Here is a 14,185-nt window from a genome sequence, read left to right as displayed (position 1 = left end):
TCTACAGAGCCAGAAAAGATGAAGTCCATGTCTCAGCTTTCAGTTTTATCAAGACGATGGAGACCATCAGAAATGAAGTTGGATCCTTTTAGGGAAGTTCTTTTGGAGGGCAGCAGTACTGAGGAACTTAAAGAAAAGGTTAGTTTGTGCAGTGTCAAAGAATATTCAAACTTTTCTGTCAAACCTTACTGTAGTATTATTATTATTTTTGTAGTATTATTATTATTATTAGCACTACTAATCTCCCAGGTTAAGGCTGGATCCAGAAGATTTTTTGTGAGCAGTACCTCTGCACGGCAATAGATGGTGTAGGAAAGTACCATCTTTCTAGCATAATTAACCCCACTTTTTTGTCTGATGTCAGAATGTTTAGACTGTAGTTCACTGCGATCCTGCTAAGCAGATCCACATCGGCTGTTCTCTGGCCTTTATATTTGGTTGCTTGGTAAATTTCTTAACCTACACTTTTCATACTGATGCACCCATGTAAGTCCCTAGTATATGGTGCTTAGGTACCCAGGGCATTGATACACCAGGGGTCTCCCACAAGCTGCATCATGTATTGTGCCACCTAAAGGAGCCCATGCAAACTGTGTCTCCAGGCCTGCCATTGCAGCCTGAGTGAAATGGTGCATGCATCCTTTTGCCCCCAACGGGAGGATTGCCTTACATTGTGGTAATTACACTTAAGCACTGTAAATCACCGCTTTGGTAGGCCCGTCAGCCCAAAGGCAGAATGCATGTCCCTAAGTGGGAGGGTTCTACTGCATGACCAGAGCACCCCCACAAACCCCAGACTATTCTTTGGGTTTTGTAAGTGCAGGGAAGCCATTTTAAGACATGTAGTGGACACTGGTCAGTACAAGTAGTCCATCTACATAGTGGTTTCTCCGAACATAGGCATGTTTGGTATCAAACATGTTGAATCATGCAACAACACCTATTCCAGTATTAATTGCATGACACCCTTTTACTCCGAGGGTTCCTCAGAGGATCCCTCAGATCTGCCTGTACAGTCTTCCAGGATCTGCCTGGCAGCCCACGCTGCTGCAGACCCCCAGACACTGTTCAGCCCTCCTGCTACCCATCCGGCTCGAGCAGGGGGTAGGCAGAACAAAGGGTTTCATGTAGGAGGGAGGTGTGACCTCCACTCCTTTAGAACTAGATGTCTCTGGGCAGGGGTGAGGTGGCATCCCTGTGTCACCAGACTGCTGTAAAGGGCATATTTGTTGCCCTCCTTCCATAAACCAGTTTGCTCCAGTGCAGGGACCTTTGGTCCCCACTCTGGTGCAAAACCACACAAAGGACAGGGGAGTGTCTACCCCCTGTCCAGCTCCTCCCCTAGGGCGGTGCACAGAGCTCTACTAGATTCTGCAATCTTGGAAACAAGATGTGCAGCGGCACCTGGGAGCAGCTGACTGGTTAGGCCAGGTAGATGACGACCCTGACTTCCTCTGATAGGTGGGTCACTATAGAGAGTGACCAACCCCATTTTAGGGTTACTTAAGGGCTCTCCCGTGGGTGGGTCCTCAGTCTCACCGAGCAAGATTCTACAAGGAACTCTCTTCAAGACATCTTCTGCTTCTGCTCCTGGCCTCTGGAACCACTGCTGAGCTTCTTTGGATCCGAAACAAGTCTGATTCTGGTGGGAAGGCTTCCATTGCAACATTGTTTTCCGGATCCTGCAAGAATTCTGCAATATCCAAGGCTGTGCATCCTCCAGGGTCACAAGAACTCTGTTTGCACCTGGAAGCACAAAGGAATCTCCCTTGGAGTGAAGTAGAGGCTCCCCTGCAGGCACCCCAAGGCTGTAGTAAGCTGGTTCTGTATATACTAAACCAAGGTAAGGTATAGTGTGTACAGAGTCCAGTGGATACCCAGAGGCTTTACAGAGGCTAAAGTAGATAACACTAATGCTCTCTTTTGTGGTAGTATGGACAAGCAGTTAGGCTTAACAGAGGATAGTGCTACGCATTTGTTGTACACACACACAGTCAAGAAATAAGGCACACACTCAATGATTAACTCCGGGCCAATGTTTTTATGTATAAAAATATACAATGTTACTTCATCAGTGCAACAAAACAACAACAACGAAGCGCGTTAGTTTGTGTTGTTGCACTGATGAAGTAACATTGTATATTTGTATACAATTGCAAGAATAAGCCTTAACTGAGTGCGTTGCCATCAGTGATTATTAGGAATTAGCATGTAGAAACAGCAAGCATTAGAAAAGATTCGTGAAAAATAGCTAGGGCCCTATGGGGGGGCCAAACCATATACTAAAATAGTGGAATGGGTAGTGAGGTACCACACCAAAGGATGTGGAGTAGTTAGAAGGGAGCTGGAAGAACTCAGGACCCCAAGAAGTGAGTCCCTAGGTGACCCACAGTGACCAGGAGAGCGGAGGTAAGTTACCTGGTCTTCCTGAAGACTAACAAGGGAACTTGGAAAAGGAAGATTGCGAGACCAGGACCAGTCCAGTGGGAACCAACGGTGGACTCCCGATGAAGAGGACCTGCAAAAGAAGGGAACAGAGTCCAGTCCAGACAGGAGTGTCTAGGTGGGGCACGAGCAACTACCTGCCCTTCTGTAAATGAAGAACCAGGCTGACGAGGGAAGGTGAAGATCAGCTGTGGAGCCCAGGAGCTGCAGAGAAGTCCTTGGAGTCGTACAGATGATGTCCCAAGTTGGTCGCCAGGTCGCAGATGGTCAGTGGTCAGGAGAGCCACCAACAAGCCTTGGCAAATTGAAATCTGGGCTGAAGAGGATTTGCAGGGAAGAAGAGGACCAGCAAGGTCCAGTGGACTTGACCGTTGGAGGGGAGTCCGGGCAGACCCTCAGCAGTTGGGAGAGCCAGCAGAATCAGTCACAGTCAGTTCAGGCAAAGCACTGGCAGCTTGCACAGTAAGTTGCAGTGAGGCCTAGTCAGCACACCTGGAGAGGCATCCCACGTCGCTGGAGCAGGAGAGACTATCCTTGTGAGGATAAAGTGATAGAGGCTGGGCTACTTGGAGCCTGAAGATCCCTTGGAGCAGGAGTCAACAAGCCCTGGTTGCTGCAAGAGTCACGGTGCACAGGGTAACTGTCCTCCAAGGAGAGGCGTGGACTCACTGTCTCCCAAGTTGGACAGCAGGTAGAGAGGACCCAGCGGACCACCCAAAACCCCACCTGTGTTGGATATTCTTCATGGAGCCGGATGGCAGAAGTTCCCAGCAGCTGGTCGTCGCTGCCTTAGGTGCCTGGTGATGCAGGGGAGAGGCTCCTTCACTCCAAGGGAGATTCCTTCTTGCTTTTTTAGTGCAGCTGAAGTCTTGCCGATCCCAGAGGACACTTATCCTGATCAATCAGATGCTCCCCGGAGCCTCTGCACATCTTGTTTCCAAGATGGCAGAATCAAGTGGCCACCTACAGGAGCTCTGGACACCACTTCTGGGGTGGTGATGGACAGGGGAGTAGTCAGTCCCCTTTGTTTGCTTTTCTTCCAGATCAGGGACCAGGGGTACCTGGATTGGAGCAAACTGGATTATGCAAGGAGGGCACCAAATATGCTGTTCAAAGCAAGTCGGTGGCGTGGTGAGGCTACCTGTCCCCAGCCATGTAACACCTATTTCCAAGAGAGAGGGTGGTGCCTCCCTATCCCACAGGAAATCCTTTATTCTACCTTTCCCTGCTTGAGCTGGTCAAGCAGCTGGAGGGCAGAAACCTGTCTGAGGGGCGGCAGCAACATGGGCTGCCCACAAACCCTGGAAGACTGTCAGGAGTAATACTTGGGGGTCATCAAAGGAGCCTCCAGATTGCATGGAATCATGCCACCAATACTGGCATTAGTATTGGGGTGTTATTCTGACATGTTTGATATTGAAAATGCCTAGGTTTGGAGTTATCATTATGTAGCTGGACCACAGGTTGTGACCTGTGGCCAGTACAATGGTAAAATGGCTTCCTCACACTTACAAAGCCCAGTGCAATGGAGCTGGTGTTCATAGGGGTGCCTCTGCTCATGCAGCGTTGCCCTCACATAAGACACCTGCACCATACCCTCTGGGCTAGGAGGGCCTACCATAGGGGTGACTTACAGTGACCTGGTGCAGTGGCCAGCAGTGAAAGGGTGTATGCACCTTTTCACACTAGTTGCAATGGCAGGCCTGCAGACATAGTTTGCATGGGTTCCCATAAGTGGCATAAAACATGATGCAGCCCATGTGGGTCCCCAGGTGTACCAATGCCCTGGGTACCTAACTACTATATACTAGAGACTTACAGGGGCACACCGGTATGCCAATTGTGGGGTGTAAAGGGTCCCAAAGCAACCAAATTTGGAGGAGAAAACACAATCACTGGGGTCCTGGTTAGCAGGTTCCCAGTGAAGAAAGTCTAAACACACTGAAGAACAGCCAAAAAGTGGGGGTACCCATGCCAAAAAGAGTAACTTTCCTACACTTGACTTAAGATACCAGTCTCCAGGGGTTAAGGTGTCCACAGGGCTAAGTTTAGGAAGACACCAAGGGTGCACCACTTGCAGCACGGGCCGGCCGGATGCAGCATGGTCAAAGTTGATGTTGGGCACCCAGTGGAATCCTATTGGAACATGGGGTGCTCAGAAAGAAAGTGCTTGCAGGTGAGTACCTGTGACTTCAGGGCACAGACCTTGGCGGTTTAGATCAGCACTGGAGGGGCACAGGTCACCACAAAACACACACCCTCAGCTGCACTGCGGTGGCCCGGTGCAAACACAGCGTCTGGCGCCTAATGCTTTTCAGTGAGGTAACCCCGGGGGTCACAAAGATGCCACAGGCGTTGTCCAGGGAGTTGACTGAAGAAAAACAACTGCTGGAGAGGTACGTAGACTACCCACTGGATGTTGCTGGACCATCGGTTGGGTTCCCCAAGGCCAGGGGGGCTGCGGGTGCAGGGGTAACTTTAGGCTTCGGAAAATCTTCACCAGAGCCGGTTGCGGTCAGGGGGTTCTTCTGGATTTAGGCTGCAGGCGTCGTCCTTTTGGCTAGGAGGGGAAAACCCATGGTGGACTTGAGGTCCGAATCACCAGGGGACCTTCTCTGGACTGGTGGGCCACCTGGACATGGGCTGTGGGCGTCGGGTGATGAGTGGGAAGGACTTGTGGATCCAGAGCGGCTCTGGAGTCCTTCTTGGAGGTTTGTTTGTGGACAGGGCTGTGGCCTCTGGAGATCTTGGCCCTTGGGTAGGCAGGCAGTTCTCTGGGGGTTTGTAGAGGCTGCTGGTCCTGCAGGACGAGTCGTCTTGTAGCAGGATTCTTGAAGCTGCAGACAGGCCAGTAGGGCTGGGGCCAAGTCAGTTGTTGTCTGGAGTCTTCTTTGCTGGTGCGGCTCTTCATTCCTTCCTCTTCTTGTTAGGTCCCCAGGAATCTGAAGAGCAAAGTGTAGTAATCACGTGAGTCACTGGTGGCTTAAAATCCTTTATTCCAGTGCTGCAAACAAGTCAGTACAGGTAACTCCCAGCTAACATCCTTAGTCAGTCCACTCCAGTCCACTTCTGCCCTCAACCTTCTAATCAGCCCATCCAGGAATGTGCCTTTGTTCCACATTCCATTCCACAACCATTAGCATATCACTACACATCTCCCCCCTTATAAATTCCGATTGCAAATCCACAAAACAGAGCTTTAGTAAACTATATACGTTTTCTATACATAGCTACTATAAACTACATTGACTTTGCTCATTTGAACTATGTACAATTTATATACAAGGACAACTTAAACTACATTGACTTTGCACAAATTTCCCACACTCCACTCATTGCCATCCTCCCGTTTGACAACTGAATTCGTTACCTTCACCACTCTCTGAGGTTCACTAAATTTGCTGTCACCTTTCTTTATGATACCACTTTTCTTCACCACCACCCAATCACCTCTCCACATCGACATTCTTCACACCATTTCTATTATCATAACGTGACTTATTACATTCCTGTGAACTCATAACTCTCACCTTCATGCCTTCACGATCAACCCACACCGGTTTCTTCTCTTGCAACCACCACGGGGACTCCTTCATTGCTGGTTCCCTACCCTTAAGAGCTACAAAAGGCGACACACTAGTTACAGAGTGATAAGTTATCCTATGTGCCCATAGCATCTTATTTAATTCTTCGCTCTAATCTAATCCATTGGCCAACGATAGTTGAATATTCTCCATAACGATCCTATTTACTCTCTCCACCAAACCATACGCTTGTGGTCGGTATAGTGCCACTCTCTCATGTTTGATCCCTAATCTAGTGAGGACGCTTGTCATAGCCACAGACACTAACTGTACCCCATTATCTGTGACTATGACCTTAGGTACTCCCTCTTCTAGAAATACACTCTTGATAAATTCAATGACCTTGACTGTTGTGATCTGCTCCACACTCTTGACTACAAACCACTTACTGTGATAATCCACTAGGGTCATAAGGAACCGATTTCTCCTTCCAAGCCTCTCCACTGGACCAAGGAAATCTAAAGCTAGTTTTTCCCATGGTTTATCAGGAAATTGCACATTCCCCAGAGGCGGTTGTCTAACAATGTTTGTTTTATCACTATTTCCACAGGGCTGACACTTGTTCACAACCATTTCAACTTCCTTGTCCATCCCAGGCCACCAGTAGAATTGCCGTAACCTTCTCTTAGTTAGACTCCTCCCCAAATGTCCTTCATGCACAATTTTTATCAGCCTTGCTCTCAATTTCACAGGAGGGACAATCCTATAACGCCTCAATATTTTTCCTCCATGCACACTCAGTTAATTCTTGACTTCTATGTACTGCTTCGAGATTCCTTGCCATGCCCCTTTATCTGGACTACTTATCACATTTTTCAATTCACTATATTCTACATCATCTCTTATAGCCTCATCCCGTTCACTTTGTCCCCGGGCTGGTTCACCCATCACTGGCAACGTCTCTACTTTCATTTAACATACTCCTACTTGGTCATCCGCAGTTGGCATTCGTGACAATCAGCCAACACATTCTTTTTACCTTTCACATATTCTATCGCAGAATTAAACTCTCTGACTGATATTAACCACCTAGAAATACAAGGCGTTATACTTCCTTCCAGTCCCCATCCACATTTAAAAATCTGTAGCAAGGGCTTGTGATCAGTGCGAAGTACAAATGGCAGCCCCCAGAGATAGTATCTATAATGGCTTATGCCCCAACAACAGGCCTTTGCTTCCTTTTCTATAGCGGAATATGATCGTTCAGCACCCCGCAATCTCCTGGACGCAAATCCGATAATTTTCTCCTCATTACCTTCCATTTGCAACAATACTGCACCCAGTCCCATACTGCTGGCATCAGTCATTACAATTGTTTTCCTTTTTACATCAAAATGCCCCAGTGGGGGCATTGGCAATTGACTCTTTAATTTTGGCAAAAGCCATCCTGCACTCGTCTCCCCATTCAAATGCTGCAGTTTTCTTCAATATCATTCTCAAGGGCTCAACCAGATCCGCAAAATTATGCACAAACTTGGAGCAATATTCCGCTAACCCCAGAAATGATCTGAGTTGCTCCTTAGTATTAGGTTCGGGAGCCTCACTAATTGCTTTTACTATGCTTTTCTTTGTTTTAATCCCGTCCGCCGATATTTCATGTCCCAAATAATTTACACAATCCTTCCTCAATTGACATTTCTCTTTTTTCACAGTTAACCCATATTTTCCAATTCTCTTTATGACCTCCATCAATAAGTTATCATGTTCATCAAATGACTTCCCAACCACTATATCGTCTTGGAAACATAGCACATTGTCTAAACCCTGTAAAATAATTTGCATTATGCGTTGAAACACAGCAGATGCAGATGCTAGGCCAAATGGCATCCTACAATAACTATAAGCTCCTAAAGGCGTCACGAAAGAAGTCAGATGGCGAGACTCAGTATGCAAGTTGACTTGGTGATATGCCGCCGACATATCTAATACACTAAAGACTTTACCACCACCCATCATACTCAACATTTCATTGATAATAGGTAGAGATTGCCTATCTACCCAAATGTTTTTGTTAAGGTCTCTTAAATCGATACATAAACAGATTTTGTTACCCTCTTTTGGTGCTACGACAATGGGTGCCAACCATTCAGATGATTCAATTGGCTCTATTATGCCCTTTTTGAGTAATCTTTCCAATTCCAGTTGGAGAGTCTCTCTCATTAAAAATGGTACTGGTCTCACTTTATGTACCACCGGTACTGCGCCCTTCTTTAAAATTATTTTATGCGTGAAGCCCTTTAATTTGCCTAACTTATCAGTAAAAACCTCTGGAAATCTATCCATCAGATTCGCACACCATTGTAAGTTCAACACCTGACTTTCCACTCAATCCGTCCGCTCCACTATCATAAAAGGCTCACTTGCATTGGGATCTAGTACAATACCCAAATCATTTTGTTGTCTCCACCCCAATAGGTTTGATCCTTCTTCAGTGACATATACCTTCCCATACGCACCATTATCTTTAAATATAATGTCCATCCAGCACATTCCAAGAATCTCAATTATTTTTCCCCCATAACCAACTGCCTTTTCATCAGATCCTCGAAATTTCCATTCTAAACATCTTTGTACACCTCCTTAGATATTAACGTATATAAACTGCCAGAGTCCACCAATACTCTTACCCGTGTAGACCCCAGTGTTATATAGCAATGGGGTTTTTGCAAATCACCAGCACACTCTCTCTTTTCAAATTGCTATTATTCACTGACTCTACATTCTCCCAATCAGATGCTTCCTCCCCTCCAATTGTGAGTACAATTTCCTCGCTAATCTCTCTTATATCTCCACAGACTTAACACTGCTGTTCAACATTCTACTTTTCGACCTGCATACTTTAGCTATGTGACCTTTTCTACCACACATTCTACATGTTAAGGTCCGTGCTGTGCATATTTGGTTCGAAGCTATGTGCCCAGGGCACCCACATCTAAAACATGTAACATTTGTACTTTTCTTCTCTGCGGTTCTTGCAACATTTTCTACTCGCTTCCTCGCTTTAAATTCATTCACTTCAACAGCAGTTTCCTTGTTGAAGTCCTTCATAAAGTTCTTTGTTGTGTCAATTTCCTTCATCCATGCATTTGTATGTTCCATACTCCTTGCAATTTGTATTGATTCTTCCAATGATGGATCCATTGATAATAATCTTTCTCTGACCTTCTTATTATTTGTACAGCGTACTATTTGATCCCGAATTAAGCAATCATCTAAATCACGGAAATCACATGTTACTGCCAAACCTCTTAAAGCTGCTACAAAAGACATTATGTCCTCGTCCTGACCTTAAATGCAGGAGAAAAATATGACGTTTAAATACAGTACTCATTTTTGGAGTGAAATGTTTTTCTAACATCTGTAATGATATTTCATAGACATTTGTAGGTTGACCATACCCCATGCCCAAAGGTATCTCTGGTAAATCGTCATAAATTCTTCTTCCCTCAGCCCCTAAGAGGTTCAATAAAATTGCTTGTTTTCTGACTGGATTATATTTATCCCCCGCTATAGCTAATAAGTACGTTGTAAATATATTCTTCCATCTTTTCCATGTTACTTTTGGTTCACCAGGTAAGGGTGAAAAACACGGTGGTGCTGAAATATTCTGTTTTGACGTACCTGTAAAAGAGACTAAAATAACAATCTAAAGTAATAATTTAAAGTAAGAAATTAAAATAATAAACTACCACAATTTACTAAAATAACAATCTAAAATAATAATTTAAATTATTAATAGTATTGTGAAATAACTTCTTATCACAGTTCTATAGAAGTCTTTTTTTCTTTTCTATGCGGTCCTTTTGCTTCCTCGGTCCTTTTTCGGTTTCTCTAGTGTCATTAGGAATGGCCCGAGATCAGGAGCTTCGTTCTTACAAATGGTACGGTTTCTGTTCTTTTAAATTTGTATTGTATTTGCCTTGTATTGTGAATTGTACCCTTTGGACGTTACATATAAATTGTAAGCGTCGCAGGACGCACTGGAAATATTTTGATGCAGTGCATGAACGACACGTGTACTTGTCCCTGCAGTAGCCAAAGCACTCATTGGTATTTTTTTCCCAGAGTGGGATTTCCTTAGGAGGTGGTTTCTGACAGAGGTACCAACTTCATGTCAGCTTACCTGAAACATAGGTGGAATGAGTGTGGGGTGACTTAGAAATTCACCACACCATACCATCCACAAACCAATGCTCTTGTTGAGAGATTTAACAAAACATTAAAGGGCATGATCATGTGGCTCCCTGAAAAACTCAAAAGGAGATGGGATGTCCTCTTACCATGCCTGCTTTTCGCCTACAGAGAGGTGCCTCAGAAGGTTTTCCCCCTTTGAACTTCTGTTTGGCCATCCTGTTACGGGCCCACTAGCTCTTGTGAAGGAAGACTGGGAGAGACCTCTCCATGAGCCTAAGCAGGATATGGTGGACTATGTACTAGGCCTATGTTCAAGGATGGCAGAGTACATGGAAAAGGCAAGTAAAAACCTTGAGGCCAGCCAACCACTCCAGAAGATGTGGTATGACCAAAAGGCTGCTATGGTTGAGTTTCAGCCAGGGCAGAAAGTCTGGGTTCTGGAGCCTGTGGCACTTCAGGACAAATGGAGTAGCCCTTACCCAGTGCTAGAGAAAGAGTCAGGTCACCTACCTGGTGGACCTAGGCACTTGCAGGACCCCCAAGAAGATGATCCATGTTAACCGCCTAAAACTCTTCCATGACAGGGCAGATGTAAACATGTTAATGGTTGCAGATGAGGACCAGGAAGCAGAGAGTGAACCTCTCCCTGATCTCCTCTCCACTGACCCTAAAGATGGCACAGTAGATGGAGTGATTTACTCAGACACCCTCTCTGGCCAACAGCAAGCTGACTGCAGGCAAGTCCTCCAGCAGTTTGCTGAGCTATTTTCCCTAACCCCTGGTCAGACTCACCTGTTTACCCATGGTGTGGACACAAGAAACAGCATGCCTGTCAAAATCAAAATATTCAGACAGTCTGACCAAGTTAAGGAAAGCATCAAAGTGGAAGTCCACAAGATGCTGGAGTTGGGAGTCATTGAGCACTCTGACAGTCCCTGAGTTAGCCCAGTTGTCTACAAAAGATGGAAAGAGAGAGATGAGATTCTGTGTGGACTACAGAGGGCTTAATTCTGTCACCAAGACAGATGCTCACCCCATTCCAAGGGCGGATGAGCGGATTGACAAATTGGGTGCTGCCAAATACCTGAGTATCTTTGACTTGACAGCAGGGTACTGGCAAATAAGAATGGCACCGGGCGCAAAAGAGAAAACAGCGTTATCTACACCTGATGGGCACTACCAGTTTACTGTGATGCCCTTTGGCTTAAAGAATGCCTCTGCCACCTTCCTTCCAAAGGTTGGTGAATCAAGTCCTTGCTGGCTTGGAGTCCTTTAGTGCAACTTATCTTGATGATATTGATGTCTTAAGCTCCGGCTGCCAGGATCACCTGGTCCACCTGAAGAAGGTTTTGCAGGCCCTACAAGCAGCAGGCCTCTCTATCAAGGCATCATATGTAGGTGGAGGCCAAGTTCAGCCACTCCAACCCAAGATCCAGACTATTCTGGACAGCTCCAAAACCCCATACTCCAGTCAGGGCATTCCTTGGCTTGACTTGTTACTATAGGAGGTTTGTGAAGGATTATGGATCAATAGTGACCCCCCTTACAGAACTTACCTCCAAGAAAATGCCCAAGAAAGTGAACTGGCCCTTGGACTGTCAAAAGGCCTTTGACACCCTGAAGCAAGGAATGTTCACAGCACCAGTTTTGAAAGTTCCAGATTACTCTAAGGAGTTCATTGTGCAGACAGATGCCTCTGAACATGGGATAGGAGCAGTCCTGTCCCAGACAAATGATGATGGCCTCGACCAGCCTGTTGCTTTTATTAGCAGGAGGTTACTCCCTAGGGAGCAGCGTTGGCGTGCCATTGAGAGGGCGGCCTTTGCTGTGGTCTGGTCCCTGCAGAAGTTGAGACCATACCTTTTTGGTACTTACTTCATAGTTCAAACTGACCACAGACCTCTCAGATGGCTCATGCAAATGAAAGGAGAAAACCCTAAACTGTTGAGGTGGCCCATATCCCTACAGGGAATGGGTTTTATAGTGGAACACAGACCTGGGACTGCCCATGCCAATGCAGATAGCCTTTCCAGGTTCTTCCACTTAGAAAATGAAGACTCTTTTGGGAAAGGTTAGTCTCATCCTGTTTCGTTTGGGGGGGGGGGGGGGGGGTTGTGTAAGGTTGGTATGGTTACCCCCTAACCTTTTGCCTTTGCTGATGCTAAGTTATGATTTGAAAGTGTGCTAGGACCCTGCTAACCATGCCCCAGCACCAGTGTTCTTTCCCTAAACTGTACCTTTGTCTCCACTATTGCCACAACCCTGGCACTCAGGTAAGTCCCCGGTAACTGGTACCCCTGGTACCAAGGGCCCTGATGCCAGGGAAGGTCTCTAAAGGATACAGCATGTCTTATGCCACCCTGGGGACCCCTCACTCAGCCCATGCACACTGCCTCACAGCTTGTGTGTGCTGGTGGGGAGAAAATGACTGTCGACATGGCACTCCCCTCAGAGTGCTATGCCAACCTCGCACTGCCTGTGACATAGGCAAGTCACCCCTCTAGCAGGCCTTACAGCCCTAAGGCAGAGTGCACTATACCGCAGGTGAGGGCATATGTGCATGAGCACTATGCCCCTACAGTGTCTAAGCAAAACCTTAGACATTGTAAGTGCAGGGTAGCCATAAGAGTATATGGTCTTGGAGTTTGTCAAACACGAACTCCACAGTTCCATAATGGCTAGACTGAAAACTGGGAAGTTTGGTATCAAACTTCTCAGCACAATAAATGCACACTGATGCCAGTGTGCAATTTATTGTAACATGAATACCTACCCGACTTCTAGTGTAGGCTTACCAGTTTCTGCCAGCCTGCCACACACAAGACATGATGCTGGCCACATGGAGAGAGTGCCTTTGTCACTCTGTGGCCAGGAACAAAGCCTGTACTGGGTGGAGGTGCTCACCTCCCCCTGCAGGAACTGTAACACCTGGCGGTGAGCATCAAAGGCTCACCCCTTTTGTTACAGTGCCCCAGGGCATCCCAGCTAGTGGAGATGCCCGCCCCTCGGGCCACTGCCCCCACTTTTGGTGGCAAGGCTGGAGGAGATAATAAGAAAAACAAGGAGTCGTCACCCACCAGTCAGGATAGCCCCTAAGGTGTCCTGAGCTGAGGTGACACCTGCCGTGAGAAATCCTCCATCATGAGTTTGGAGGATTCCCCCAATAGGATTAGGGATGTGCCCCCCTCCCCACAGGTAGGAGGTACAAAGAGAGCCACCCTCAAGGATAGTAGCCATTGGCTACTGCCCTGTCAGACCTAAACACACCCCTAAATTCAGTATTTAGGGGCTCCCCAGATCCCAGGAAATCAGATTCCTGCAACCTGAAGAAAGAAGGACTGCTGGCCTACAAGCCTGCAGAGAAGGAGGAAGGCGACAACTGCTTTGGCCCCAGCCCTACCGGCCTGTCTCCAACTTCCAAAACCTGCTCCTGCAACGAAGCCTCAGAGGACTGCCCTGGACTACAGGACCAAGAAACTCCTGTTAACAGCGTCCCTGTTCAAAACCAGCTACTTCTTTGCAACAAAGAAGCAACTTCCAAAGACTTCACGTTTTCTGCCGGAACCGTGAGACTCTGCACTCTGCACCCGACGCCCCCAGCTCGACCTTCAGAAAACTAACACCTCAGGGAGGACTCCCTGGCGACTGCGAGCCCGTGAGTAACCAGAGACGACCCCACTGGGCCCCCACAGCGACGCCTGCAGAGAGAATCCAGAGGGTCCCCCTGACCGCGACTGTCTGTAACAAGGGACCCGACGCCTGGAACCAACACTGCACCCGCAGCACCCAGGACCTGAAGGAACCGAACTTCGATGCAGGAGTGACCCCCAGGCGACCCTCTGCCTAGTCCAGGTGGTGGCTGACCCAAGAAGCCTCCCCCGTGCCTGCCTACACCGCTAGAGTGACCCCCGGGTCCTCCTTTGATAGAAAACCCAACGCCTGCTTTGCACACTGCACCCGACCGCCCCTGTGCCGCTGAGGGTGTGTTTTGTGTGCCTACTTGTGTCTCCCCAGTGCTCCAC

The 14,185-nt window shown here is 47.2% G+C and overlaps 1 protein-coding gene across 3 annotated transcripts in view; it reads left to right on the top strand.

Moving 5' to 3' along the window:
• Window positions 1-14,185, top strand: part of USP47 (ubiquitin specific peptidase 47) — a 1,215,141-nt gene that overhangs the window by 1,161,502 nt on the left and 39,454 nt on the right. For all 3 annotated transcript variants that reach the window (XM_069223601.1, XM_069223600.1, XM_069223599.1), the window contains one exon: window positions 8-138. In XM_069223601.1, the coding sequence (XP_069079702.1) occupies window positions 8-138 (131 nt within the window). The remainder of the gene's footprint in view (window positions 1-7; window positions 139-14,185) is intronic.

The sequence above is a fragment of the Pleurodeles waltl genome, chromosome 3_1 (assembly GCF_031143425.1).
Source record: "Pleurodeles waltl isolate 20211129_DDA chromosome 3_1, aPleWal1.hap1.20221129, whole genome shotgun sequence".
Classification (NCBI taxonomy): Eukaryota; Metazoa; Chordata; class Amphibia; order Caudata; family Salamandridae; genus Pleurodeles; species Pleurodeles waltl.
Note: the sequence above shows the minus strand (reverse complement) of the source record. Positions and strands in the feature narration are given on the sequence as shown.